This window comes from Nuphar pumila, chromosome 7, assembly GCF_984573655.1.
Source record: "Nuphar pumila chromosome 7, dmNupPumi1.hap1.1, whole genome shotgun sequence".
Taxonomy (NCBI): Eukaryota; Viridiplantae; Streptophyta; class Magnoliopsida; order Nymphaeales; family Nymphaeaceae; genus Nuphar; species Nuphar pumila.
The window spans coordinates 30,758,868-30,786,655 of NC_143255.1; the positions used below are offsets into that span (position 1 = coordinate 30,758,868).

General features: G+C 36.8%; 1 protein-coding gene across 1 annotated transcript; it reads right to left on the reverse strand.

Moving 5' to 3' along the window:
• Positions 1-4,056: 4,056 nt before the first annotated feature.
• LOC149831744 (putative glycosyltransferase At5g03795) lies at positions 4,057-26,352 on the reverse strand. Its single transcript, XM_090014101.1, has 3 exons — positions 25,961-26,352; positions 7,587-8,151; positions 4,057-4,727 (listed from the first exon to the last, which is right to left on the reverse strand). Exons 1-3 carry the CDS (start codon positions 26,283-26,285, stop codon positions 4,208-4,210), a joined length of 1,410 nt encoding a protein of 469 aa, XP_089870227.1. The 5' UTR covers positions 26,286-26,352; the 3' UTR covers positions 4,057-4,207.
• Between the last annotated feature and the right edge of the window lie 1,436 nt (positions 26,353-27,788).

Genomic DNA, 27,788 nt, shown 5'->3' on the forward strand with positions numbered 1-27,788 from the left:
GGAGTCTTAATCAAGTCTGGAGTTGTTAAGTTTGGATCGGGTGCAATCACATGGCACAAAATTTGCCCTCTATCAGGCCTTGGGCCCCACAACTGACAGGCCTGTCCAGAGGGTGATCAGGTGCTTAATGGACAAATATTTATACAATCATATTGCACCTGATCATATTTATACAATCATATTGCACATTTCACAATTCCATGGAATTGGTTTACAATGCAATCCAAACATGATGCAGCTTTTCTAAGCAACATCCAATACAAATAAAAGAATTTAAGAAATTTGTATCAAAGTTATTGTATGTGAAAAAATAACAATTCACAATTCCATGGAATCGGTTTGCAATTCAGTCTATATACTTCTACCAACCTCTAAGAATAATAAAATAGAAGAATTATAAGTTGGCATTGAAGATATTGTATTCAAAATTACATTTCAATTTCCATGGAATTTGTTTCTCAATGTAATCCAAACATGATGTAATGTTTCTACCTGTCATCTAATAATAATAAGTAAAAGAATTAGAAGTTGGTAACAAGGTTATTGCATGTAAAATAACATTTCAACTCCATGGAATTATTTTCCAATGCAAACCAAACATGATATAATGCTTCTACCTATCATCTAATAATAATAAATAGAAGAACCAGAAGTTGGTATCGAAGTTTTTGTATGTGAAATCACACTTCGCAATTCCATGGAATTAGTTTCCAATACAATCGAAACATGATATAATATTTCAATCCAGCGTCTAAATAACAATAAATAAAAGAATTAGAGGTTGGTATCAAAGTTTATTGTATGTCAAATTAGATTTCACAATTCCATGGAATTGGTTTCCAATTCAATCGGAACATGATATAATATTTCTACCGCCATCTAATAACAGTAAATAGAAGAATTGAAAGTTGGTATCCAAGTTATTTATATGTGAAATCAAGACCTCACAATTCCATGGAATTGATTTCCAATGCAGTCTAAACATGATCTAAGTATTTATACCCAATCTCTAATAATAAACATAAGAACTGGTTATTGGTATCTTGCCAAATGAAATGCAAACCAAAATTCCCTACGAAAAAGACCTTTTGGATTAAAGCCATGAGATATGCTTTAGGTTTATGGGTATTTTGGGTATTTATAAAGTCAAAGGATAATATCGTCTTTCTGGGGAGACTTTGATTTTTTTTATGTCATTGACGAAAATGAATGGGATAAAATGGAATATGGGCTGTTCATGTCAGCATCTTAATAGTTAAGAAAAATATTGGGCTTATCCGTCGATCGAGAAACGTGTCAACATCTTAGAAGTTCTAGATTTTTCTAGAATATCATCCATGTCAGAGTGACGTGTCAGATGAAAGAACCAGATGCCACGTGGAAGTTAAATATCACATCATAGCTCATAAGAGGTACGATCAGATGAGCGTCGAGTTTAGGTGTTAGAAAGAGAAAATGTAAAAGGGCCGTTGCTGTCGAAGATCCGACGGTCAATCGTTGCTGATACCTTTTGCCCTTCTTTATGTAAGAAGTGCAACCAGCCGGATATTGGTCCTGAAGAAGCGGATACGATATGACCCGATCACGGTGGTCCCAAACCGGTTCCAAATTTTAAGTAATGACTATGATTTTGAATTCTAATTTCTAATCCATATCCTGAATAGATCTTTGAAGTGGACTTCAATCAGGATCTGAAATTTCATATGGATTATGAAACTGTTGGATCCTGTAAAAATAGGTTGAAATTTGAAAACATTATTGGATCGGACATAATCCAGATGAAACACCAATCCCACAGGAAAGCCGATTTGAATCTGATTCCAAAAGAGTCTGCCCATATCCGAAAGGACATTCATATTCTATTTTAGGATCCACCTCAGAAAATTAGTATATCGGATTTGGGTCGGATGTCCAACTGAATCTGAACCATTTGCTCCCCTATCTGAAGGGCGGAGATTAACGGATTAGGTTAACCCTACACTGAACCGAGTGGAACCCTATTTAAAATGGGTCGGATCATATAATGCTGATGGAAGTGGGTTTGGACCCAGGTTGGTTGTTATCATATCCATTTGCAATAAGATGGTTTAGGGGCGTGGATCTTGTTGTTAGATCCAGTTCTAACTTCTAGCCCACAGTTATCGTTGGACAACACCATGCAAGAAAACAGGCAGCAATATGCCTTTAAGGTATATGGATCCAGATGCACATTAAGGAGCATGTACTATAGGAGCCTCTGAATGCTTATTGTTACCCCTGCCAATGAGCCGGGTCTTAACTAACTATACTCTCGATACCAACCAGAAAGTGTTAGGGTCTGGACCTACTAAGTTAAATGCAATTAGCTAATCAGGTCAGGCTAACAGGATCCAAGTGATGGATTCGTATATCTTTTTTAAAGTTTATATAAATCAAACCAGAGACTGACTCAAGATCCTAGGATCCAGAATATTCATATTGAATTTGGAATTTTCCATCTCAACCTAGATCAGGTCCTGGTCCTGTCCACAGTCACAAATATCAGTGATATTTTGAAAATATCATGATTTTATCCTCCAAATAATCATAATATTTTCAAAAAATCACATTTTGAAACTATGTGATCTACTGCAGTATCTATTATGATTTGACATTGTTGGCTGTAATTGACTCCAATCAATATAGAACGTGCAACGTGTATTATAGTGAGATATCAGATGCGTAGTGATCATGCGCTAAAGTAAAATATAAAGGTACATTGATCATGCAATAAAGTGCATACTGAGAACACATTAGAGGAATATACTTGGTGCACTGAAGAGCAGCTTTTTGTAATAGCAAACTGTGTAGGGTGTAACATGGAATCCAAACCGATGTCTCGGACCAATTAGACTTGACCCACTGGATCTCGACGAACCGGTTGGTTAGGCTCAGGTCTGAAATCTAGAGCCATTCCAGAACAGGCTTGCCATTGCTAGGGATGTCAACGGGTATTGGATGTAACCTGACATCCAACCCAAATCTGACTCCGATTAATAAGTTTTGGTTTGGATCCGATTAATAGTTGGATTCGGGTTCGGTATTGAGTTTTGCATTCAAACCCGAACCGAACTGATTAAGTGCAAATCGGATTTAAAGCTAGTTGGATTCAGATTCGTTTTTTATCTTTTTCCATTCCGATTCCAAATCAGATTAGGTTGGACTCTGTAATGCCTAGATCCGACAGAGCCCGACCCATTTACATCCCTAGTTGTTGATTAAGAAAGATGTAAATGTTAGCCTATTTGTACCCTACTTATTTATATATATGACTCAAACGGTTTCGTGCAATTTATTCTCAAGACGGCCAGAAGTCGAAACGGTTTGTACCTACACCCATTTCATACTCGATCTAAACCTGAACTGACCCAAACTCGAACCAACCCATCACCCAAAATGAGCCAATGGTGAACTGAGTCCTGATCGGGTGCAATCACATGGCACAAATATTTGCGCATTAAGCACCTGATCGCCCTCCATCAGGCCTTGGGTCCCACAATTGACAGGCATGTCCCCAACATGGAGGGTGATCAGGTGATTAATGCACAAATATTTGTGCAATCATATTGCACCTCATCTTTTCACATAGTGAACCTGGTTTGTACTCAAAATATGTTTAAAGTACTGCTCTTTCATCTCTAAATTTTGGTATACATCAGAATGGTGGTTTTTATAGAGTTTCTTTATTTACAAGTGCTATAATAGAGTTTGTTGATATATAATCCCTTTAAAGAATAATATCCAACTCAGTGAGTCTATTTCAAACCCAACCTGTTTATACCAAACCCAATTTACCTGAACCCATTAACCTATAATGGCCTACACCTTCAGTCGTACCAGAACCAAACGTGAACTCAAATGAAATTGGGTCGGGTCCAACACCAATTTTGGGCCCGATTAAAAGCAGGCCTATTTAAGGCCCGGCTGTTTATACTTAACCTAATTTATAACGGAACCCATCAACCCACCAGTTACACCCCTCTATGTGTGTGTGTGTGCGACGCGAGCACGACGCGAGCACACACGTGCACATGACTGAAGCAGTTTGATATATGATAGTATGTATACCATGGCAAAATTTCATGTGCATGTATGATCACAGCAAATAAGATAGTGCTAAAACCAGAGGAGCAGGATGTGGCTATAAACAAACAAAATTTTTACACGTAACATATACATTTTGCACATCTTAAAGGCTTGAATGGCAACTAGAATCCATCGAACTCCTCTGTGCAACTCTAATGACACTTCTTCGAAGCCATAACTCATACATCACCATGTAAAAAGCATCAAAATCAACTGGATTTGAATGCCACTGGAAATGCTTTCTGACCCTCAACACATTCCTCTGCAATCTCACATACTCTTCCAAACTCAATCCCTGCAGAACTCTCTTCAACAATGGAATGTCTAATGTTGCAACAATTAGAGAGAAGCTCTTCCAATTGATTATATCAGCAAAGGGGAGCTCATAGTGGTTAGAAATGATCACCGGCACACACCCGTGAAAGATTGCATCGGAGATTCTTGCTGTGTTTACTTCAAAGCCTTTGACATGCAAGCAGAATTTGCTCTGCAATAATGCATCTGAATATGATGAATTGAGCCGACCAGAATGGATGGATATTTCAGTGTCATTTCCCCATTCCCGAAGAAGCTTCTCACGAACGGGAGAATTGATTGTGCCAGCAAAGAAAGCCAATCTTTTCCTGAAAAATACATTTGAAACAGATAACTGAGCAGGCTTCTACATGATTTGAAATGTTCAAGGACAAAAATTAAACCGGTCAAAGCCATCGCAACATGTGGAAAGCATGCAAAGTATGGAAAATCATAGGTTTTAAGAACAATAACAAACTCACAAGCCTCTGTAATCTGCATCAGTGTAATTGAGTGTGGGGAGAGAAAGAAGATTGAACCAAGCAAGTAAAGGTTCGCCATGTCTCAAACCAGTGCAAATCACTCAGCTGAGTCAACATAAGTATGAAATATAAATTCCTATCAGTTTTTACCATATTTTGAAAAATCTTCTTTTAACAGTTTTTGTCAAGTTATGACAGAGACTACTCATTTCTCACAATGTTCCCTCTTCTATCAACAGATTTTCTAGATTCACAAAGATCTCATTATTTAATTGCATAGAATGAAATTTAAGGACTATGTGATCTACATGCACTATACAGCAAACCTGCTCAGTTATTTGCCAGGAATTTTAGAATGGCCGAAGCTAAATTTTTTCATGATTGCCATGTACAAACTGATGTTTACATGTTATCAACATCAGTTTGCAGACTGCAGAAACCTGTGGCCATCCGCTTGTGTAAAAACTTTTCTTGACAGAAATAACTCAGCCGCAAGTATTGCAACAAGGAGAACTTTAAATTGCATTTATAACCTCAAATCCATCAAGGATAAATTGGTATTCAAGGGTCAAGGTTGATTTTAACCATAACATGATAACACCATGCTACTAGATTGCCAGTGAAAGCCCGTCAATGTATTTCCACAAGTAATGAAGGCAAATGATGTGGAATACTTTTAGGTCCATAGTTCTATCCCCAGATGATGAAAATTTAGTAGCAGCATATTATTGCCATCACATGGAATTACTAAATAGCTCACCTACACACTAACATGATCTAGATTTTATTGATGCAGAATATGGACTACAACTCGCAAACCAACATGCTTCTCACTATAAAAAGAAAATGCCTCTAAATTTAACCAAAGAGCATGTTAAGAAATAAACAATGATTTCGAGTTGTTAGTTCATAACCTTTAAAAAAAAGAATAAACAAGTCAGAGAAAACATTTAAAGGAAAAGGTTATGAACTAAAAATAGAAGGTATTTACACCTATTGATACCTAAAATATTATCATGATGCTCCCTCTAAAATGATCAATCCCTGTGCAACTCTACCCTACTGAATGAGAATATTAAAGGAAAAGAAGGTAAAATATGCACCACCACCAACTTGATATACTTGCCATATCTCAACCCCCTTAACTTTCTAAGGCTCACATCATGACAATAACAAAAATGCTCACAATTTGACAACAATAAAGATGATTAAAGGCATAAAAAAGAGATATGGAAGTAAGCACTTCATTAATTGAACAAGAAGAATTTGAAAAGCTAAGACCCATTGCAATAAAAAACATAATCAACACTACAAACAAATAAACAACAAGAAACAAAAATATTGACCAAAAAAAAGGAATATACATGACCAGATAAGCTACCTCAAACATTTGAGGTCCATACATGCTGCATCCAAACACCACAAATATGCAAATGTCAAACGTATGTTCCATTTTGTTTCTGCAAAACTAAATTCTTTGAAAAAAATCAGCAAACATCATAAAACATGGTTATCAATTCTGTGCACATTACCAATCTAAAATCCTAAAAGAGTTAACTCTTCATTTATTCATATAAGCACACCACAATCCACATGAAGGAAGCTCAGAAGGCCAGCAGTGACAAACCATTAAGAAAAAAATCTATCATACTTTGTCTACATGATGTAGAAAGAAACACATTCTAAACATTGCAACAGAGAACATTTCATGGCATTTTAAAGAGAATTTTAGTGGATAACGGATATCAAGATATTAAGAACCACCAACAAATGGTTAATTTATTCCAGTAAGAATCAATAGATAAGACATGCAAGCAAATAATATTATTGAAAGCCCAATATAGACCTTGTTGTTGGACATAGATGAAAATGAAAACTGATGAATAAATTGACACCCAAGTCACATAGACACTTTATTTAGCATGTGTATCCCGTGTTGACACGACATGATACCTGGACACTTCATGGAAATGACACAACACTTCATTGGCATAGTTAAACCACTTTCACACGCAATCAACATTATTATCATTAGCTTTATCTATTTTCTTTTATGATCTAATTTACTTGTTTCTATTCACATGAGTTCTTTTTCTTTTAAAATTTGTCATCTACATTAAAATTCAATTTCAACTTAGTTTCATTGTTTGATGATCCTAATTATAGTGATTTAGAATGGTTGTTTTATACACTCACACACATACATCTATGTGTGTGTACAGTCATGTCCCTGTGTCCTCATTTTTGAAATTATCAAATTGTACCAACTGTATCCACATGACATAGATTAACATAGAACCAACCAAGCCTAGAATGAGGTACAATTCAAAATCAAACAAGGATATCCAACGTCTTATATAGTAATAAACTCGAAAATAATATGTATAAGGCCCCTAGGTGTACCACAACCCATAAATATATATATATATATATATATATATATATATATATATATATATATATATTGGTAAACATGAAGGTGTCATGATAAGAATTAACAGAATGCCAAAGTGAGACCAAACAATTAGAAAAAAAATTCAAGCAGCAGAAGAAAAGTGTATTTGCAATGCCAGATGGTGTTGTATCTTTAAGGCAAATACATCTGTTTGACGATAAGGAAGACGAAATTAAAATGATCAACTAAAGGAAAACACAAAGAGCTATCTTTTGCATTATCAAATGCTCCAAAGCAAGCATATATTTTACCTCTCCAATGAGGCGGCCCGAGGAAGATTTCCATGCCTTGGCCAAATTTGTGGGAGTGATGCATCCTTATGTGGTAAATATCCAGACAAATAATAGCTTGAAGAACATACAACTTGAATAGCATTGAATTTCACTTCACTTGCCTTCTCCATAGCTGATCTTCCAGTGGAATGGCAAGCCACATAAAAATGATCAGCACCATCAGTTCTGTTCCAGTAAGGATAAGCTCGACTGATATTGGAAATATAACTCCTGATAAAATCTGGAATTCCTTGAACATCCACTCTAGGGTCATGTCTCAACCTCGCAATTGAAAACGGTAAGAAGAAAAGATCTGCCTCAGCAGGATCCTTCGTCATAAAACAGCTCTGCATCAGAAGCTTCTTAAAATAACTTTCACTAGCGTAATTTCCATCAGGTTCAAACTTCACAGGCAGAAGTACATTGGCAAAGGGATCATCCTCCTTATGGGGATAAACATAAATTTTAAACCCATCTATCATTTCCTTGTAAACTTCCATAAATATCTTCTTGTTGTGGAAAATATTGTTACCTATGTCATTTCCTGCAAAGCATCAGAACACGAATAGCATAATCAATGACAAAACTGTTTTGACTGAGAAACAAGATCACAAAACAAGAGACTTACCCAAAAATAGTGAAGGCAAGCTAATATTTTCAGAGTATCTTATGCATACCAATTTGCATTTTTCATCGAGTGGTAGATACCATTTTATGAGAAAATGAAAATTGATTTAGAAAACAGAAAAAATACCAGAAACTGCCACATTCTGAATCTGTACGGTAACTGATCGACATGAAGCCAGTGTTTCATGCTATAGGCTTCCCAATGCCGAACCACGTAATATCCTGTGTGAAGTTATTCATTTTCTGTCAAGTTCTTTTTGTTTTCATGGTATCAGAGCCAATTGCCCAGTGAGGGTGTTTGTGTTCATATTGCTCTTTTTTTTATTATAGTTGTTGAATCGACTTCGTTGGTGAAATGCCCATATCCGTTTAACCTTAATATCACAAATTTTGTGACAATTAAACTCAACCACAACTTTCTGTTATGGCAAACCCAATTTCTTGGTCTCATAGAAAGTCAAGACATGGCAGGCTTTCTTGACAGAGAATACCCCATGCTGGCTCAGTATATGCAGAATCCAACTAGTGCTGTTGTGAATCCGAAGTACGTGGCATGGAGGAAATCAGACCGTTTACTGCAAGGGTGAATCACTGGGACTCTTACAGAAGAAGTCCTTAAAATTGTTGTTGGACTTCAAACTTCTCGACAATGCTCTGATAACCGCCTTTGCTCATGTATCTAAAGAACGAGAATTCTTGTTAGTTCAAAAATTGCAATTGCATCGAAAAAATGAGATATCTATAGTCGACTATATAAAAAGCTTCAAGAATATATGTGATGAGCTTGCAGCCATAGGCAAGCCAATGGATGATGATACCAAGGTATTTTGGTTATTGAACGGGCTTGGAACCGGTTATGAATCATTTGTTACAGTCATGCTAAAGCCACCAACCCCGTCATATGAACAAGTTGTCGCCTTGTCGGTTTGTTGCAAAACCATCAAACCGGATGCGATCTGTTAAAATATATCTAATATATATATATATATATATATATATATATATATATATATATATATATATATATATATATATATATTCTGTATATTACAAAATACCCGATAGGGGTAGTTTTGTAAATTCACATAGTTGTTTTAGAAAACAACTATTTTTCAGTTTTCATTAAAATGTATTTTTCCTTTTTATTTTTTCCTTTTATTTTTTGTATTTTTTAAATAACAAAAAGGGGCTCCAACATAGAGTCGTTGGAGCCCCCAACGGTCACAAATGTGACCGTTGGGGGCTCCCAACGACTCCATGGGAGCCCCCTTTTGGGCTCCCCTTTTGAGGCATTTTGCCTCCTCTTCTCTCCTCTCCCTTTTGTATAAATAGGGGTGATCCCCTTGTATATTTTCATTCATGAGAGCTTTCTCTCTTACATCGTTGCCTTCTTAAAGGCTTGTGCTTGTATTGTCCCTTTGTGGACTTGTGATATTGTCTCTTTTATTCATTGTTGTAAGTGCTTGTATGCACTCTTTTTATTTCCGCAATATATCATTACATGGTATCAGAGCCACTCGATTCTTGAATGAAAGGTGTGGTTCGTGTTTTTCATATCTAGTAGATATCTTCTCACTTCTTGGCAACATCATGGAGACAAAGATTGACCTTTCTTTCAAGCTCAATGGAAAGAATTATATGATGTGGGCATCGACAATGGAAAATAATCTCAAAGGGAAGAAGCTTTGGGGTTTTGTCATGGGTTCCGTTCCGGAACCTAAGCTTATGCTCACGAAGATTGAAGAAGGTCAAGAAAAGGCTCTTGAAGGAGATGCTCGCCTCAAGGCCATTGAAAGTCATCAAAAGGAAGTGGAAGATTGGGAAAGCAATCACGCAAAAATCCTTGCGTGGTTTATGAATAATGTGGAGCTTAAGGTATGTGCTAATATAGCTAAATTTCGTAGAGCCAATGAGGCTTGGTCCTTTATGAAGGGTATGTATACCCAAAAGGATCTTGCAAGAGCATACTTCTTGCAAGAAAAGATTAGAACCACCAAGCAAGGTGATTCTAGCATTCAAAACTATTATAGTGCTTTAAACCCACTATGGGATGAATTGGCTCTCTTGGAGCCAAAATGGGTTTCTATGGAAGATATTGATTTAAGGCAAAAACAAATGGAACAAGAGCGATTGTTTCAATTTCTTTTTGGGCTACGTCCCAAATTTGAGCAAGTGAGATCTTCACTCCTCCATAGATCTATTTTTCCTCCTATTGAGGATGCTATTGCCGAAATCACTCAAGAGGAGACAAGGCTTGGCATGAGTAAGCATGTTGATGAAGTCCTTGTTGTATCCAAACCGGGTAATAATGTTAGAACCTATAAGCCTCCTCATTTTGGGAAACAAGGAAACTACAATGGAGGAAGAAAAATGATTGTTTGTCATTATTGCAATGAGCCGGGTCACATTAGACCCGCTTGTCCTAAGCTTATTGGAACCTTCAAACCTAAAGTGGCTTCTCTTGAGGAAACCACCACCAAAGAAGATGAAGGCAAGAACAATGACATCAAAGAAACTCTTGGACAAATATCTATGGCTCTCCAACAAATGCTAAAAGTTTCTTCTTCCACATCGGGTGCGGCTATTGCTTCATCATCTTCACCCGGTACGTATTCTTGGATCCTTGACTCCGGAGCTTCTTTTCATATGACCCCTCATGAAAATGCACTTAGTGATGTTTGCACCAATTCAAAGGACTCTTGTGTCTCTACGGCCGATGGAACCTTTTTAAAAATTTCAAGTATTGGCTCTTTTAAAGATTCACAAAATTTTTGTGTTCCAAAAGTAAGAGTTGTTCCTAAACTAAATTTAAACCTATTTTCGATTTCTCAAATTGCCGACCATGGATGTGAAATATCTTTCTCATCTAATGGTTGCTTTGTGCAGGATCTCCGGTCCGGGAAGCGGATTGGGCAAGGCCATAGAAAGGGAGACCTCTATTATATGGACCATCTTGATCTCCCTACAAACTTTTTTTGTTCTTATGTCCAAGAAAAAAACATGGAAACTTGGCATAAAAGACTTGGTCATCCAAGTTATTCCAAAATGTATCTCTTTCCTTTTGGAAACAAATTTTGTAAGGAAAAAGAAATTAATTGCAAAGATTGCATTTTTGGAAAAATGAAATCTATTCCATTTCCAACTAGAACTTTTCTTTCATCAAGGCCTTTTGAATTGGTGCATTCGGATGTTTGGGGGTCATCTCCGGTTATGTCTAAAGGGGTTATTCATATTATGTTACGTTTATTGATGATTTTACTCGGTATGTTTGGATTTATTTCCTTAGTCATAAATCGGAAGTATTTACTTTCTTTAAAGATTTTCATAAAAAGGTTCAAAATCAATTTCAAAGTAACATATCTATTTTAAGATCCGATTCCGGTGGCGAATACTTATCTCACGAATTCCAAAACTATTTAACCCAAAATGGCATTTGCCATCAAAAGTCATGTCCTAGGACTCCCCAACAAAATGGCCTAGCGGAAAGGAAACATAGGCACATTATTGAAACCGCTAGAACGTTACTTATTTCTAAGAATATTCCAAAGAAGTTTTGGGCCGAAGCCGTCTTAACCTCAACCTATCTAATCAATAGAATGCCCTCTTCTAAGTTAAAAAATGCTTCTCCCTATGAAAAACTCTTTAAACTTTCACCCGATTTCAATCGACTTCGTATTTTTGGTTGCAAATGTTTTGTCCTATCACACAAAAGGGATAAGTTATCTCCAAAAGCAATTGAATGTTTTTTCTAGGATATGGTGAAAATCAAAAAGGGTATAGATGTTATGATTTTAAGAATGATAAATTATATATTTCAAAAGATGTAACATTTCTAGAAGAAGAAAACGGCTTTGATAAACTAGAAGAAACAAATGAAATTGACTATATATTCTTATATGATCTTATTGATGACATACAAGAAGATTTTCTTGAAAACATTGATGATTCTCGTGAGGTATCCCCTCTTGACATAACACCCTCAAATGATAGTGATTCTAATATAAATGATCATGATAGCGATACCAGTATAAATGTTTACTCAAGAAGAAATCAAGAAACTCCTATTAGTGCCCTCGAAAAATACTCTCAAATTTCTGAGGAACCACAAGTTAGGCATTCTTCTAGAATATCAATACCCCCAAATAGGTTTGTATCCTATGATTCCTTAACTCCCAACTATCGGGCATGTTTAATAACCTTACACTCTTATTTTGAACCGGCACACTATAATCAAGCTAAATCTATACCTCATTGGGTTGAAGCAATGCAAGTTGAACTTAATGCGCTAAAAAAGGCCAATACAACAAACAACAACTACGCCTTCATCCCAAAACAATTGGGGTCAGCGATATGAACCAAAAAAGAAATTCATTTTGGGTCTTCCACATGAATCCTTTTCCTCCAATCATTTCTATCCAACGCCATGTCCTTGGTGAGGTTCAAAGCATTCATATCCTTTCCTATCATCTCCATCCAAGTCTTCCTAGGCCTACCCCGACCTCTTTTAACTAATATATTTTCCCATTTCTCTAACCTTCTAACTGGAGCATCATTAGGCCTTCGCCGAATATGTCCAAACCACCGTAAACGATTCTCTCGCATCTTATTTTCAATGGGTGCAACACCTACCTTCTTACGTATCTCTTCGTTCCGAATCTTATCTTTTATTGTATTTCCACACATCCATCTAAGCATCCGCATCTCAGCTACACTCATTTTTTGAATATGATGTCTCTTGGCAGCCCAACATTCCGTACCATATAGTAAAGCGGGCCTAATAGTCGTCCTATAAAACTTTTCCTTCAACCGCAATGGCATTCTAGGATCGCACAACACTCCAGTTGTACTTTTCTATTTCATCCACCCAACCTTTATCCTATGATTTACATCTCCATCAATTTCTCCATACTTTTGAATGATAGATCCCAAATATTTGAAACAATCATCCAATAGTATTTCTTGCTCACCAAGCTTCACTACACTCCCATCACTACTTCGTTGCTTACTAAACCGACATTCCATATATTCAGTCTTACTCTTACTCAACTTAAAACCTCTAGCTTCCAATGTCTGTCTCCATAATTCTAACTTAGCATTAACCCCAGCTCTAGACTCATCAATCAAAACAATATCATCAGCAAACAACATACACCACGGTACATTTTCTTGAATTGATCTCGTAAGCTCATCCATCACTATCGCAAATAGGAAAGGGCTTAAAGCAGATCCTTGATGTAACCCAACCGTTATCGGAAAATTGGTTGTCACCCCTCCACAAGTGCGGACATTGGTTACTACTCCTTCATACATATCTTTAATTATACTAATGTACTTGAGAGAAACACCTTTCTTCATCATTGTCCACCAGAGAACCATATGCAAATCTTTGTTCCTCTCTCTATATCTTTCAATAAGTTGTCTAAGAAGATGTATAGCTTCCATAGTTGATCTTCCAGGCATAAAACCAAATTGATTCTCCGATATCATGACAACCTTCCTCAACCTAGACTCAATCACCCTCTCCCAAAGTTTCATAGTATGACTCATGAGTTTTATACCACGATAGTTTGTGCAATCTTGTATATCACCCTTATTCTTATATAAAGGCACCAAAGTACTCTTCCTCCACTCATTAGGCATCTTATTTGTTCGCCAAATCAAGTTAAAAAGATTTGTCAACCATTCTAAACCTTTCTCTCCCAAGCATTTCCAAGCCTCGATAGGTATACCATCTGGGCCAACTGCCCTTCTTGATTTCATTTTCTTCAAAGCCTCTGCAATTTCTTTCTTTTGAATCTTGCGCATGAAGTCACGATTTATCTCATGAAAAGGAATGGAGAAGTCTCCAAGATCTTGAGCATGACTATCATTAAATAGCTTATCAAAATAATCTTTCCATCTCTCCTTAATCTCTTCATCTTTGACTAATACTTGGAAAATAGTTAATCTACCCTCACACAAAAAACCTATTGGTTGTCGCTGGGTCTTCAAAGTTAAAACTAAAAGCGATGGCTCTTTAGAACGATATAAAGCTAGATTAGTTGCTAAGGGATACTCCCAAGAATATGGCATTGATTACAAAGAAACATTCGCTCCTGTAGCTCGAATGACCAGTGTTAGGACTTTAATCGCTGTTGCATCAACCAAAAAATGGCCTATTTATCAACTTGACGTAAAAAATGCTTTTTAAATGGAAGTTTAAGTGAAGAAGTTTATATGAATCCGCCACCCGGAATAAATATTAAGCAAGGTCAAACTCTTCGGCTTTTGAAGGCATTATATGGCCTTAAACAAGCTCCTAAGGCTTGGTATGATCGTTTCAGTGATATCATGATAAAGTTAGGATTTCACTCTTGTTATACTGACACTGCTCTTTTTGTTAAACATGCAGGTTCTAGTATCGTAATCTTGCTGCTTTACGTTGATGATATGATTATCACTGGGAATGATCAAAATAGTATTATTAATGTTAAAAATATGTTAAAAAATAATTTTGATATGTCTGACTTAGGTTTTCTCAGATATTTTCTTGGAATTGAAGTTGCATATTCTCCTAGAGGATATATTTTGTCACAGATGAAGCTTGTTGCAGATATATGTTTTAAGTCTGGAATTTCTGATGATAAGAAAGTAGAGACTCCCGAGGTTATTAATGTCAAATTGCGGTTGGAGGATGGGGTTCTTCTGGAAGATCCTACACCTTACAGACAACTCATTGGGTCTCTTACCTATTTAACCATCACCAGACCAGATATCACTCATGTGGTTCACTCTGTTAGCCAATTTCAGCATGCTCCTACAACTGTGCATATGAGTGTTGTTCTCCGAATCATCCGCTATATTCGGAATACCATCAATAAAGGGCTATTTCTATCCTCTTCTTCTTCCTTGAATCTTCTTGCTTATACTGATGCAGATTGGGGAGGTAATCCCAATGATCGAGTCTCAACTACTGGTTTTTGTGTTTTTCTAGGAGACTCTGTGATTGTCTGGCGATGCAAGAAGCAGCAGAAAGTTTCACTATCATCCACTGAAGCTGAGTACCGGGCTATGGCAACCACGACAATGGAACTTGTATGGCTTCGCAGTTTGCTTAAAGACATGGGAGTTGATATCACCGAAGCCTCAAAGCTATGTTGCGACAACAAGAGTGTCATCTATATTGCGAGCAATCATACTTTTCATGAGCGTACAAAACATATCGAAATGGATTGCCACTATGTCCGTGATGAATTCTTGCGAGGAACTATTGCTCTTCCATATGTCACTTCAGAATATCAGTTGGCGGACTTCTTCACTAAAGCTCTTCCGGCTCCTCGCTTCATGTTTCTTCTTGGCAAACTTTCCGTCATCTCCCCGTAAAGTTTGAGGGGGGGTGTTAAAATGTATCTAATATATATATATATATATATATATATATATATATATATATATATATATATATATATATATATATATATATATATATATACTATTTCTCATTTAGATAAATACCCGATAGGGGTATTCTTGTAAAACCACATATGTATCTTTTTTCCTTTTTCTATTTTTCTTTTTTTCCCTTTTTCCCTTTTTCTTTTTTCTTTATTTTTCCTTTTTGTAATGACCATAAGGGGGCCCCACACTTGTAGTCGTTGGGGCTCCAACGGTCAGATTTCTGACCGTTGGGGCTCCCAACGACTACAAGGGAGCCCCCCTTGTGGTTCCTTTTAGTGCTTCCCTCCTCTATAAATAGAGGAGGTCTCCCCCTCTTAAATGTATGGGTTTTTACACCCTTCTCTTCTTTTCTTCAATAAATCCAACTTATGACTTTTAGTCATTTTCTATATTTGAGAGTTTTGTGTGTGCACATTCGGTGTTTGTGTTCTTGGCTCTAGTAGTCACTCTTAAAGAGTGACCCTTTTGCTCTATTGGTGCTTCCGCCTCTTTTCATTACATGGTATCAGAGCTCGGTTGGTGATTGGGCTATTCTTTTGTCATCTTGGAAAGCGTGCCTCTCAAAGTTTTGAAGAAAAGAAGAATATTTGGTGCCGATGGAACGTGACTCTAAAGTGGAGCTTTCTTTCAAGCTAAATGGGTCCAATTATCTCATATGGGCCTCCGCTATGGAAAATCATCTAAGAGGTAAGAAACTTTGGGGCTTTGTTATGGGAACTACTCCCGAACCCTCTCTTGTTCTTACCAAAATTGAAAATGAAGTTGAAAAGGCTTTAGATGGCGATGAGCGCATCAAAGCCATTAATGAACATCAATCCAAAATCGAGGATTGGGAAAGTAACCATGCCAAAATTTTGGCATGGTTTATGAACAATGTAGATCTCAAAAATTGTGCTAATATTGCCAAGTTTAGAAGGGCCAATGAGGCTTGGTTTTTCCTTAAGGGTATGTATACCCAAAAGGATCTTTCTCGGCAATTCTTTTGTCAAGAAAAAATTCGTTCCACTAAACAAATGGATATGAGTGTTCGAGACTATTTTAGCTCTCTAACCCCTCTTTGGGATGAGCTTGCCCTTCTTGAGCCCAAATGGGTTGCTCCACAAGATATTGAACTAAGAAGGGAACAAATTGAAAAGGAGCACTTTTTTCAATTCCTTCATGGACTTCGCCCGGAATTTGAACAAGTTAGGGCATCTCTTCTCCATAGAAGCAAAGCCCTACCTATTGAAGATGCTCTTGCCGAAGTATGTCAAGAAGAAACTCGACTTGGCTTGAGCATTAGGAATGATGAGGTTTTGGCCGTTAATAGGCCCGGATCAAATGTTAAAGCATATAGACCTCCCCACTTTAACAAAAATATCAATGGGCCTAGAAGGGGAATAATATGCCATTATTGTAATGAACCGGGTCACATTAGACCGGCTTGTCCAAAACTCAAAGGAAAAGTTGTCGTGGTTGGGGAAACTTCTCCAAAGAAGGAAGAAAGTACCAAAGAAGGAGATATCAAAGAAACTCTAAATCACATCTCCGAAGTTCTCCAACATCTTCTCATGACTTCTCCTTCAACATCCGGGGCCGCCATTGCCTATTCTTCATCTCCTCCAGGTATGTGGATACTAGACTCCGGTGCTTCTTTTCATATGACATCTCATAAAAATTCTCTTTCAAATATTTTTTCCGAACCTATATCTTCTTGTGTTTCAACGGCCGATGGTACATCACTAAAAATTGAAAGTATTGGATCTCTTGATTTCAAAAACTTCTTTGTTCCTAAAGTAAGAATCGTTCCTAAAATAAATTTAAATCTTTTTTCCGTATCTCAAATCACCGATCATGGATGCCAAGTCTCTTTCTCACCTAAGGATTGCACCGTGCAGGATCTCCAGTCAGGGAAGCTGATTGGGCAAGGCCATAGAAGGGGTGACCTCTACTTTATGGATTTTTTGACTCTCCCATCTAAGGCATCATGCAATCTTGTAAAAGACAAAAGTATTGGAATATGGCATGAGAGACTTGGCCATCCAAATTTTGTAAAAATGTCTCTTTTTCCGTTTTTGAACAATACTTGTAAAGACAATCACATGACTTGTAAAGATTGCATTTTTGAAAAATCTAAAGCTATTCCATTTCCACAAAGAAGTTACTTTACCACTCGGCCATTTGAACTTATTCATTCCGATGTGTGGGGACCTTCCCCTATTTTGTCTAAAGGAGGTTTTTCGTATTATATGGTATTTATTGATGATTTTACTCGATTCACGTGGATTTACTTCCTAAGTCGCAAATCTGAAGTTTTCTCCTTCTTTAAAGAATTTCATGCAATGGTCAAAAACCATTTTTTGGGAAATTTATCTATTCTTAGATCTGATTCGGGAGGCGAATATATGTCCAATGATTTTCAAAACTATTTGAAAGAAAATGAAATTTTTCACCAACGTTCTTGTCCCAACACTCCGCAACAAAATGGACTTGCGGAAAGAAAGCATAGGCACATAATAGAGACTACAAGAACGTTATTAATCTCAAAAAATATTCCAAAATCCTTTTGGGCCGAAGCGGTTCTAACCTCTACATATCTTATCAATAGAACCCCTTCATCCTCTTTGAAAAATCTTTCTCCATTTGAAAAACTTTACAATATGTCTCCCGATTACAAAAGACTAAGAATTTTTGGATGTAAATGTTTTGTTTTAACTCACAAGAATGATAAACTTTCCCCTAGGGCTATTGAATGTATTTTTTGGGGATATGGCGAAAAACAAAAAGGGTATCGATGTTTTGACATACTTAAAAACAAGCTTTATATCTCTAAAGATGTCACATTCCTTGAAGAGGAAAGTGGTTTTTCGCACCAACCGAATGAAAATATTGATTATTCATTCTTATTTGACTTATTGCCTAAAGAAAACATCATAGATGATCATATTGATCCTAATGAATCTCTTAGTGAAGATCTTGTTGAACATCCAAACGATGATCAAAACTTAGAAGAAAATGTTTCAAGACAAATTCAAGTCTACTCTAGAAGGAATGAAAGGAATCCTCCTTGTGCCCTTGAAAAATTTTCCCAAAATGAGTTCACCGAAGAGACTTCCCAAAGAAGATCAAATCGGATTTCCAAAATACCAAATAGATTTGTTTCTTATGATTCTTTTTCGCCTAACTTTCGAGCATGCCTACTTGCTCTTCACTCTTTTCATGAACCATCTCATTACAATGATGCTAAGCAATATGCTCATTGGAATGAAGCTATGCAAATTGAACTTAATGCTCTTAAAAAGGCACAAACTTGGGAAATCATTGATCCTCCCAATGGCAAGAAACCCATCGGATGTAGATGGGTTTTTAAAGTAAAAACTAAGAGTGATGGTTCATTGGAAAGATATAAGGCTAGGTTGGTAGCCAAAGGATATGCCCAAGAGTATGGGGTAGATTATGATGAAACCTTTGCCCCCGTTGCTCGAATCACTAGTGTTCGAGCTCTTATTGCTATAGCCGCAGTTAAAAAATGGCCAATCTTTCAACTTGATGTCAAAAATGCCTTTTTGAATGGTAATTTAAATGAAGAAGTGTATATGGAACCACCTCCAGGTATGGATTTAAATGGAAAAATTTTGAAATTAAAAAAGGCTTTATATGGTCTTAAGCAAGCACCTAAAGCTTGGTATGATAGGTTTAGTAACGTATTAATAAATTTAGGATTTTCTTCTTGTTATACTGACACTGCTCTTTTTGTGAAAAGAACAGGTGACTCCATTATTGTGCTTCTGCTGTATGTTGATGATATGATCATCACTGGGAATGACAAAAAGGGAGTAAATGATGTTAAGTCTATGCTAAAAGATACCTTTGATATGTCTGACCTTGGTTATTTGCGATATTTTTTAGGAATTGAAGTGGCTTATTCCGAACGTGGATACATCTTATCTCAGATGAAGTTAGCTGCTGAAATTTGTACCAAATCAGGAATATCTGATGAAAAGAAAGTTGAGACTCCCGAAGTTATCAATGCGAAACTTAGACTTGAAGATGGTGTCCTTCTTGAAGATCCAACTCCCTACCGTCAATCTATGTCACACGGACTCGGCTCCAAGGTCGCCGCACCCGCGTCGACACGCACCGACACGGGTGCGGACACGGGTGCGGCTCGGACTCGGTCAACCCGACCCTGGGTGTGGTCAACGCACCCAGGGTCATTTTGGTCCATATTTTGGAAAAAAAAATTTTAAAATTTTATGGGCTACAGCTGTAAGGAAAAAAACCCATCACAACTAAAAAACCTGTACACTTTCAAGTTTTAAGTACAGAATGGGCACAACTCAAGTTTTTGTGGTTTTTTCCTGTATGAAGAAAGTGAATTATTACAGTGTATGAAGAAAGTGCCCAAAAGTGAATTATTCCTGTATGAAGAAAGTGTACAGAATGCCTTCACAACTCATCACCTGTCCCCTAATGGGCACAACTTTGACCGAGTCTTATATATATATATATATATATATATATATATATATATATATATATATATATATATATATATATATATATTTGTTAATATATATATATTTTAATATATATATAGCCGAGTCCCCGTGTCCAAAATTTTTGAAATTGCGCCGCACCCGTGTCGCACCCGCACCCATGTGACATAGCCGTCAATTAATTGGATCCCTCACTTATCTATCCATCACCCGTCCTGACATAGCCCATGCGGTTCATGCAGCGAGCCAGTTCCAGCACGCACCTACCACGGTTCATATGGCGGCCGTAATGAGAATTGTGCGATATATCAAAAATATCATCTCAAAGGGACTCTTCTTATCCTCTTCCTCATCTCTTGAATTGACTGCTTTTACTGATGCTGACTGGGGAGGCAATCCCAATGATCGTATCTCAATTACGGGTCTTTGTGTTTTTTTAGGTGAATCTCTCATCTCGTGGAGATGCAAAAAGCAGCAGAAGGTCTCCTTATCATCTACTGAAGCTGAGTATCGGGCTATGGCGATGACAACTATGAAAATCATATGGCTCAAAAGTCTCCTTGTTGACATGGGCGTCCTCATTTCCACTCCTACCAAGCTCTGCTGTGATAACAAAAGTGCGATATACATTGCCAACAATCACACCTTTCATGAACAGACAAAGCATATCGAGATGGATTGCCATTATGTTCGAGACGAATATCTCAGAGGGACTATCTCATTACCATATGTTACTTCAGAACATCAGCTAGCTGACTTCTTCACCAAAGCGCTTCCAACTCCACGATTTATGTTCCTCCTTAGCAAACTTTCGGTCTTCTCCCCGTAAAGTTTGAGGGGGCGTGTTAATATATATATATATATATATATATATATATATATATATATATATATATATATATATATATATATATATATATATATATATATATACTTATATATATACATCCGTATATATATAAGTATATATATACATATATGTATATATATACTATTTCTCATTTAGATAAATACCCGATAGGGGTATTCTTGTAAAACCACATATGTATCTTTTTTCCTTTTTCTATTTTTCTTTTTTTCCCTTTTTCCCTTTTTCTTTTTTCTTTATTTTTCCTTTTTGTAATGACCACAAGGGGGCCCCACACTTGTAGTCGTTGGGGCTCCAACGGTCATATTTTTGACTGTTGGGGCTCTCAACGACTACAAGGGAGCCCCCCTTGTGGTTCCTTTTAGTGCTTCCCTCCTCTATAAATAGAGGAGGTCTTCCCCTCTTAAATGTATGGGTTTTTACACCCTTCTCTTCTTTTCTTCAATAAATCCAACTTATGACTTTTAGTCATTTTCTATATTTGAGAGTTTTGTGTGTGCACATTCGGTGTTTGTGTTCTTGGCTCTAGTAGTCACTCTTAAAGAGTGACCCTTTTGCTCTATTGGTGCTTCCGCCTCTTTTCATTACAATATATATATATATTCTGTATATTACAAAATACCTGATAGGGGTAGTTTTGTAAATTCACATAGTTGTTTTAGAAAACAACTATTTTTCAGTTTTCATTAAAATGTATTTTTCCTTTTTATTTTTTCCTTTTATTTTTTGTATTTTTTAAATAACAAAAAGGGGCTCCAACATAGAGTCGTTGGAGCCCCCAACGGTCACAAATGTGACCGTTGGGGGCTCCCAACGACTCCATGGGAGCCCCCTTTTGGGCTCCCCTTTTGAGGCATTTTGCCTCCTCTTCTCTCCTCTCCCTTTTGTATAAATAGGGGTGATCCACTTGTATATTTTCATTCTTGAGAGCTTTCTCTCTTCTCAATAAGAGGCTTTTTACATTGTTGCCTTCTTAAAGGCTTGTGCTTGTATTGTCCCTTTGTGGACTTGTGATATTGTCTCTTTTATTCATTGTTGTAAGTGCTTGTATGCACTCTTTTTATTTCCGCAATATCTCATTACAGCGATCTTTATGACGGAGTAAACAATCACTCAGCATTTTTTAGCCAAAGAACTGAAAACTAAAAATATCGATATTCTAACGAAAAACAATAGTTTTCTTCAAAAGGATGTGAGTTCACTCAAGTAAGACAAACCATAAATCGAGAAAATAATTCAGCTCCAAAGAAGCAGTTTAATGGTCAAGCAGGAAATCAAATCCAAGCAAAAAATAAAGAGAAAGGCGTGATCTATCAAATTTTCTTTAAGCCAAATCATAGCTATATCAATTTGTGGCATCACTTCAATTAGGCATTTCAAGTAGAAGATGTCCCTCAAGCGCTTGCAGCCCTAAAACTCTTTGTTGGTCAAGATAATGTGTGGTTTCCAGATACAGGAACGACTGCCCATGTGACTTCAGATGCAGGTAAACTTGACAATCTTAATAAGTATTATGGTCCGAAAAAAATCATGATTGGTGATAGATCTAAACTTGCTATTACTCACACTAGGACGACAAATATAAAAGTTGGAAGCAAAAAATTGATACTAGAGAATGTTCTTGTTGTTCTTGAGATTAAGAAAAACTTGATTTCGGTTAGTCAATTAACGTCTGACATGCCTTATTCCTTTGAGTTCTCGTATAACTTTTTTTTAGTGAAGGATCAAGCCAGCAACAAAGTGGTGGTGACGGGCAATAGAATCAATGGTCTGTATGAAGTCATGCCGGAGAATAAGCAAGTCTACTATTCTACATGATTCTGATCTGTTAGCAAGGATGTTTGGCATGCAAGATTCAACCATCCCAATATGCAGCTAGTTAAAAATTATTCTATTGAGGTAACCGCACAGAATAAATCTTCTTCAATATGCCCGAGTTGTCAAATGGGCAAAATGTGTAGGCTATCGTTTCTTTATATTGATGAACATTGTTCAAAATCATTTGATAAGATTCATTGTGATTTGTGGGGGGCGGCACCCATATCTTCCTTTCAACAATTCAAGTTTTATGCTATATTTGTTGATGAATATTCAAGAATCAGGTGGTTTTATTCATTAAAAGCCAAATCTGAGCTCACAGAAAAATTTATTGAATTTTACAATTTGGTGATTTCTCAGTTTGAGAAAAAAATCAAAGTTTTTCAAACCGATGAATGAGGAGAATTCAATAGCCACGTGTTGGAAAAAATTTTGAAAGAAAAATGTATTAAACATGTTAAAGTCTGCCCAAAAATGCCCGAGAAAAATGGAATGGCAGAGCGTGAACATCACTTTATTACTGAACTGGGATTAACTAAGATTTTTCATAGTAATATTCCAACATGTTTTTGGGTAGAAGCATTCTCCACGGTTGTGTGGCTGATTAATAGACTTCCTTCTCCAAGTATTCACATGAAGTCGTCACTTGAGTTACAAACAGTCAGACTTTTCTTGCCTTAAATCTTTTGGCTATAGATGTTTTCCATATATTAGAGACTACAACAAAAATAAAAAAAGTTTGAGCCACGATCCTTACCATGTGTATTTCTGAGATATAGTGAATTTCATAAGGGGTTCAGATGCTTTTATCCTCCTACTGACCGTGTTTTTATATCTAGAGATTCTATACATGTGTTTGATGAGCACGTTTTTTCATATAAAGCTCCTAGTAAATTGTTTGCCTCTATAACTAACAATGAAGAATTAGTGAGTTTTATTTATTCGAATTATTGTCATCAACCTGACAATGTTATGCAAAGGAGTTGTGTTAATGATGATTGCAAAACTAGTGACCTTCAAGATAATGCTTCCAATTTTCCTAATAAGAGTCAAAATGATCAGCAAACCCTTGATGACCACGAGAATCATGAAAATCCGGTTTCTCTTGAACCTGATATTCAAATTGAAGAAAGTGTTATTCCATTTGAAAACTCAAATGTTGCTGGGACAGATGCTCAGAACATCTATCATATGGTCACATGGTCAAAAGAAGGAATAGTCAACCCAAATCCAATATATTTTTTAGCTCTAACTATGCTCGTGGAACCAAAAACAGTTAATGAAGCATTGAAGAGTTCTGGCTGGCATCAAGCTATGGAAGAAGAATTTTTAGCATTAGAACATAATGATACGTGGGTTTTGGTTTCTTGCACGCCCAATATGAATGTCATTAGAAGCAGATGGGTTTCTAAGACAAAAATTAAAAGTGATGGAAGCGTAGAACGCTTTAAAGTTCGCTTGGTGGCTAAAGGATTCAGTCAAATACCTGGAGTTGATTTTGCAGAAACTTTCTCTCCTGTTATAAAACCTCCATCAATTAGAATTGTTTTAACAGTTGCTCCTGCCTATAATTGGGATATCAGGAAGTTAGATGTAAAGAATGCCTTTTTACATAGGTTTCTGAGTCAAGATGTCTATATTGATCAACTACCCGGGTACAGAGATGAAAATAAACCCGACTTTGTGCACAAATAGAATAGAGCCTTATATGGCTTGAAACAAGCTCCACGAGATTGGTATAACAGGTTTGGTGCATTCTTATTCTCTATGGGTTTTTATTCTAGCGTTGTTGATTCATTTTTATTTATTTATCAAAGTAATCATGAGATAGTGCTTCTTCTGCTTTATGTAGATGATATAATTATCAGAGGAAATGATCTCACTATGATAAATGATTTTGTTACCAAAGTTAGTAATGAGTTTGCTATGAAAGATTTTGGCTATCTCCACTACTTTCTGAGAAAAGAGGTTCATCGCTTCGCTCAAGGCTTATTTCTGAATAAAAAACGGTATGCTTATGCCCTATTGGATCGAGCTCATATGCTAGGAGACAAACCGATCTCCACTCCCATAGTATCTAACATTTGCCTCACCAAAGAAAGTGAAAGATTATTCTATGACTGTACTCTGTATTAAAGTCTGATTGGAGGATTACATTATTTCACATTCACTAGACCAGACATCTCAATGAGTGTAAATTACGTTAGTCAATTCATGCAAAGTCTCACTGAATTTCACTTTCAAATGGTAAAAAGAATTTTATGATATGTTCATAGAACTATCGAGTATGGAACACTATTATTAGCTAACACTCCAATTCAATTATATGTTTTTTCTGATGCGGACTGAGCCGATTGTCCTCTTACCAGAAGATCTATCACAGGTTTTTGCATATTCCTCGACGTCAATTGCATATCATGGAGTGCTAAGAAATAACATACAGTGGCTCATTCAAGTATTGAAGCCGAATACAAAGCAATGGCGTCAACAACAGCAAAACTTACATGATTGTCGCTTATTCTTCGGGACATTGGGATATATTTATCTGAACCACCTATTCTATTTTGTGATAATCTTTCAGCTCTTCAAGTAATTATCAAACCGACATTTCATTCTCATACTAAGCATGTTGAAATTGACTTCCACTTTGTTCAGGAAAGGGTAGCTCGTGGCAGTCTTATCACCAAATTTGTCCCTTTCTCTTAACACGTAGTTGATATCTTAACCAAGGCAAATGGAGGTTTAGGATAATGCTAATCACATTAAGGATAATAACAAAGAGAGAGAGAGAGTTTGGATACGATTGAAATTCTTAATTTTAAAATGGAAAACTATATGAAGAACCTTGATAATGGAACCTACTCAAGTCGGGGAATTGAGTAGAGAGCTTCAACAGTGGATGTAGGTGATCCCAACGTCTTGTGTGAAGTTATTTATTTTCTGTCAAGTTCTTTTTGTTTTCAAGGCTCTATGGTCTAATGATTTCTAAATAACTAATGAGTATTGAGAGGGCTTGTTCTGTAAACTAAGCTGGGATGTATCTGAATAACATTTCAGTAATTTGTATAACCTAAAATCATGTACTGCACTAAGCATCATCAAAAGAAAAACGAAATCCAACCAACTTTTTCTCTTTTTCTGATCTTGGTACTCGAGGATCCTTTCATTCTCGCCAATTGGTCGTGGATTGCTTCCATCGAGCTCCAGAAAAGACGCAGGAGGTTTGGCAACGGTCTGATTCGTCGCATTCAGAGGGGTTCTAAGAGGCAATGGGCTCTCAGGGTGGTGAATTCTTGGATACCCACTTGAATGTTCGTGAAATCGAGGGCTCTGACGGAGATGGTGGTGGTAGAGATTTGATGTGAGCAAGATGTAGCAGAGAATGAAGAGGGAGGAGAGCAGAGCGAGGCTCGCGGGTATCGAGTAAAGGCTTCTCAAAGGCTCGGGCATCCTTCTAACTTGCCATGAGATGCAAGTGAATCTTGGAAAAGGAAAAAGAAGCCATGGTTTTGTTGAGATTTTTTTTTCTTTCACTTTATGGAAAATCCAGGAAGAGAGGGAGAGAAAGAGAGAGACTGAAATAGACGTGTTTAGAAGATTCAAACCACCATTTACGGTAAGTTTCGACGATTAGGAGGAGATTTTTCTACCGCGTTCGGAAGTGAGAATAAGTTTCATATGAAAATTTATCTTTTGTTTGTATAACGCGGAGAGAGAGAGAGGATTGTCATATGAAAAGTTTTTCCATCTCTAGAAATGGAGAAAATTTTCATATGAAACATTTTAAAATATATATATGATAAAAATTTCCTTTTGTTTGAAAATAAGTAGAAAAAACTTTTTTTCTTTTTCACTCAATTTTCCTATCATTTTCCCATTTCCAAACAAGCTTAAGTTCTTTAGTTTAAGAATAAAGACTAGGATCCACAGTTTCAGGGATGGATAAGTTTTGCAGATTCACTTCCCGTTTGGGCAGTAACTTTCTTAATTTTTTTATTGGTTTGAAAGTTGGTATGGAAGTTTATAGTAATTTTTAATTAACTTGACCACAAGGGCTCCCCTCATCTGGTTGAGGGTGACTTGTCCAATATCATCAAATTGATGGGACTTCACAAGTTCAAAACCCACAGGTAGCATCCCTATCATAAGGTCTCAGCTGGGTGTATTCTCGGTGGGCAGAAGGGACCTCAAGGGTTTTACCAACAGAAGGCATGCAGTTGGTGATAAGGAGTTTTTTTCTTGCACTTTCTAAAATATTATATTTAATTAACTGTGGCATTGGCACCACTTAACGAAACTTTCCAAAAGCTTTTAGTGTTTGACAACAAAAAAGTAGGCGGGCTGGTGTGAATGTCACCGAGTGCCACAAGTTCAAAACCCATGGGTGCCGTCCCTTACTGCAAGGTGAAAGCTCGGCGTACTCCCTGGTAGGCAGGGGGCGCCTCAAGGGTTAGGCATTATTAAATCCCACACGATCGGTTCATGCCTTATCAGATTTTGATTCCGATTCAAAGTTGGATATAAAAAGGTAAGACGAAATCCAGATCCAATAAGCTAATCAGATATGTTTTATATGTAACAGGTTGAATTACTCCTCCCGTTCAGATTCAGATTCAAAGTTGCATACCAAATCCAAATCCGATTATTAATCTACTTTGTTTGCCAAATTTGACTAATTGGATTTAGATTTGTTTGGATATCATATCCAAACCTGACCTGTAGACACCCTTATTTGGGTTTATAATAAGTCGGGTAGATACCAAGTCAAGCAGGCTTTTAACAAGTGGAACTACCCTTGGTTGAATGTAAATTGGGTTTGGCTTATAACGATCTGGATTCGAATCAATTTGGATAAATTAGTCTGGGTTTAGGTTTGATGTACTTCTGCCGAATTAATCAATGGGGTTGACTCAAAACAGGGGTGTCAACGGGTCAGGTTTGGTTCGGACCCAG

What these genes read in the sequence shown, in the direction of transcription:
- LOC149831744 (XM_090014101.1), bottom strand. Translation starts at nt 26,285, where the DNA reads ATGCCCGAGCCTTTGAGAAGCCTTTACTCGATACCCGCGAGCCTCGCT. An exon ending in AGATCAGAAAAAGAGAAAAA is followed by an intron (nt 8,152 to 25,960) that starts GTTGGTTGGATT and finishes GATGCTTTGCAG; the next exon opens with GAAATGACATAGGTAACAAT. An exon ending in CGGGCCGCCTCATTGGAGAG is followed by an intron (nt 4,728 to 7,586) that starts GTAAAATATATG and finishes TGTATTTTTCAG; the next exon opens with GAAAAGATTGGCTTTCTTTG.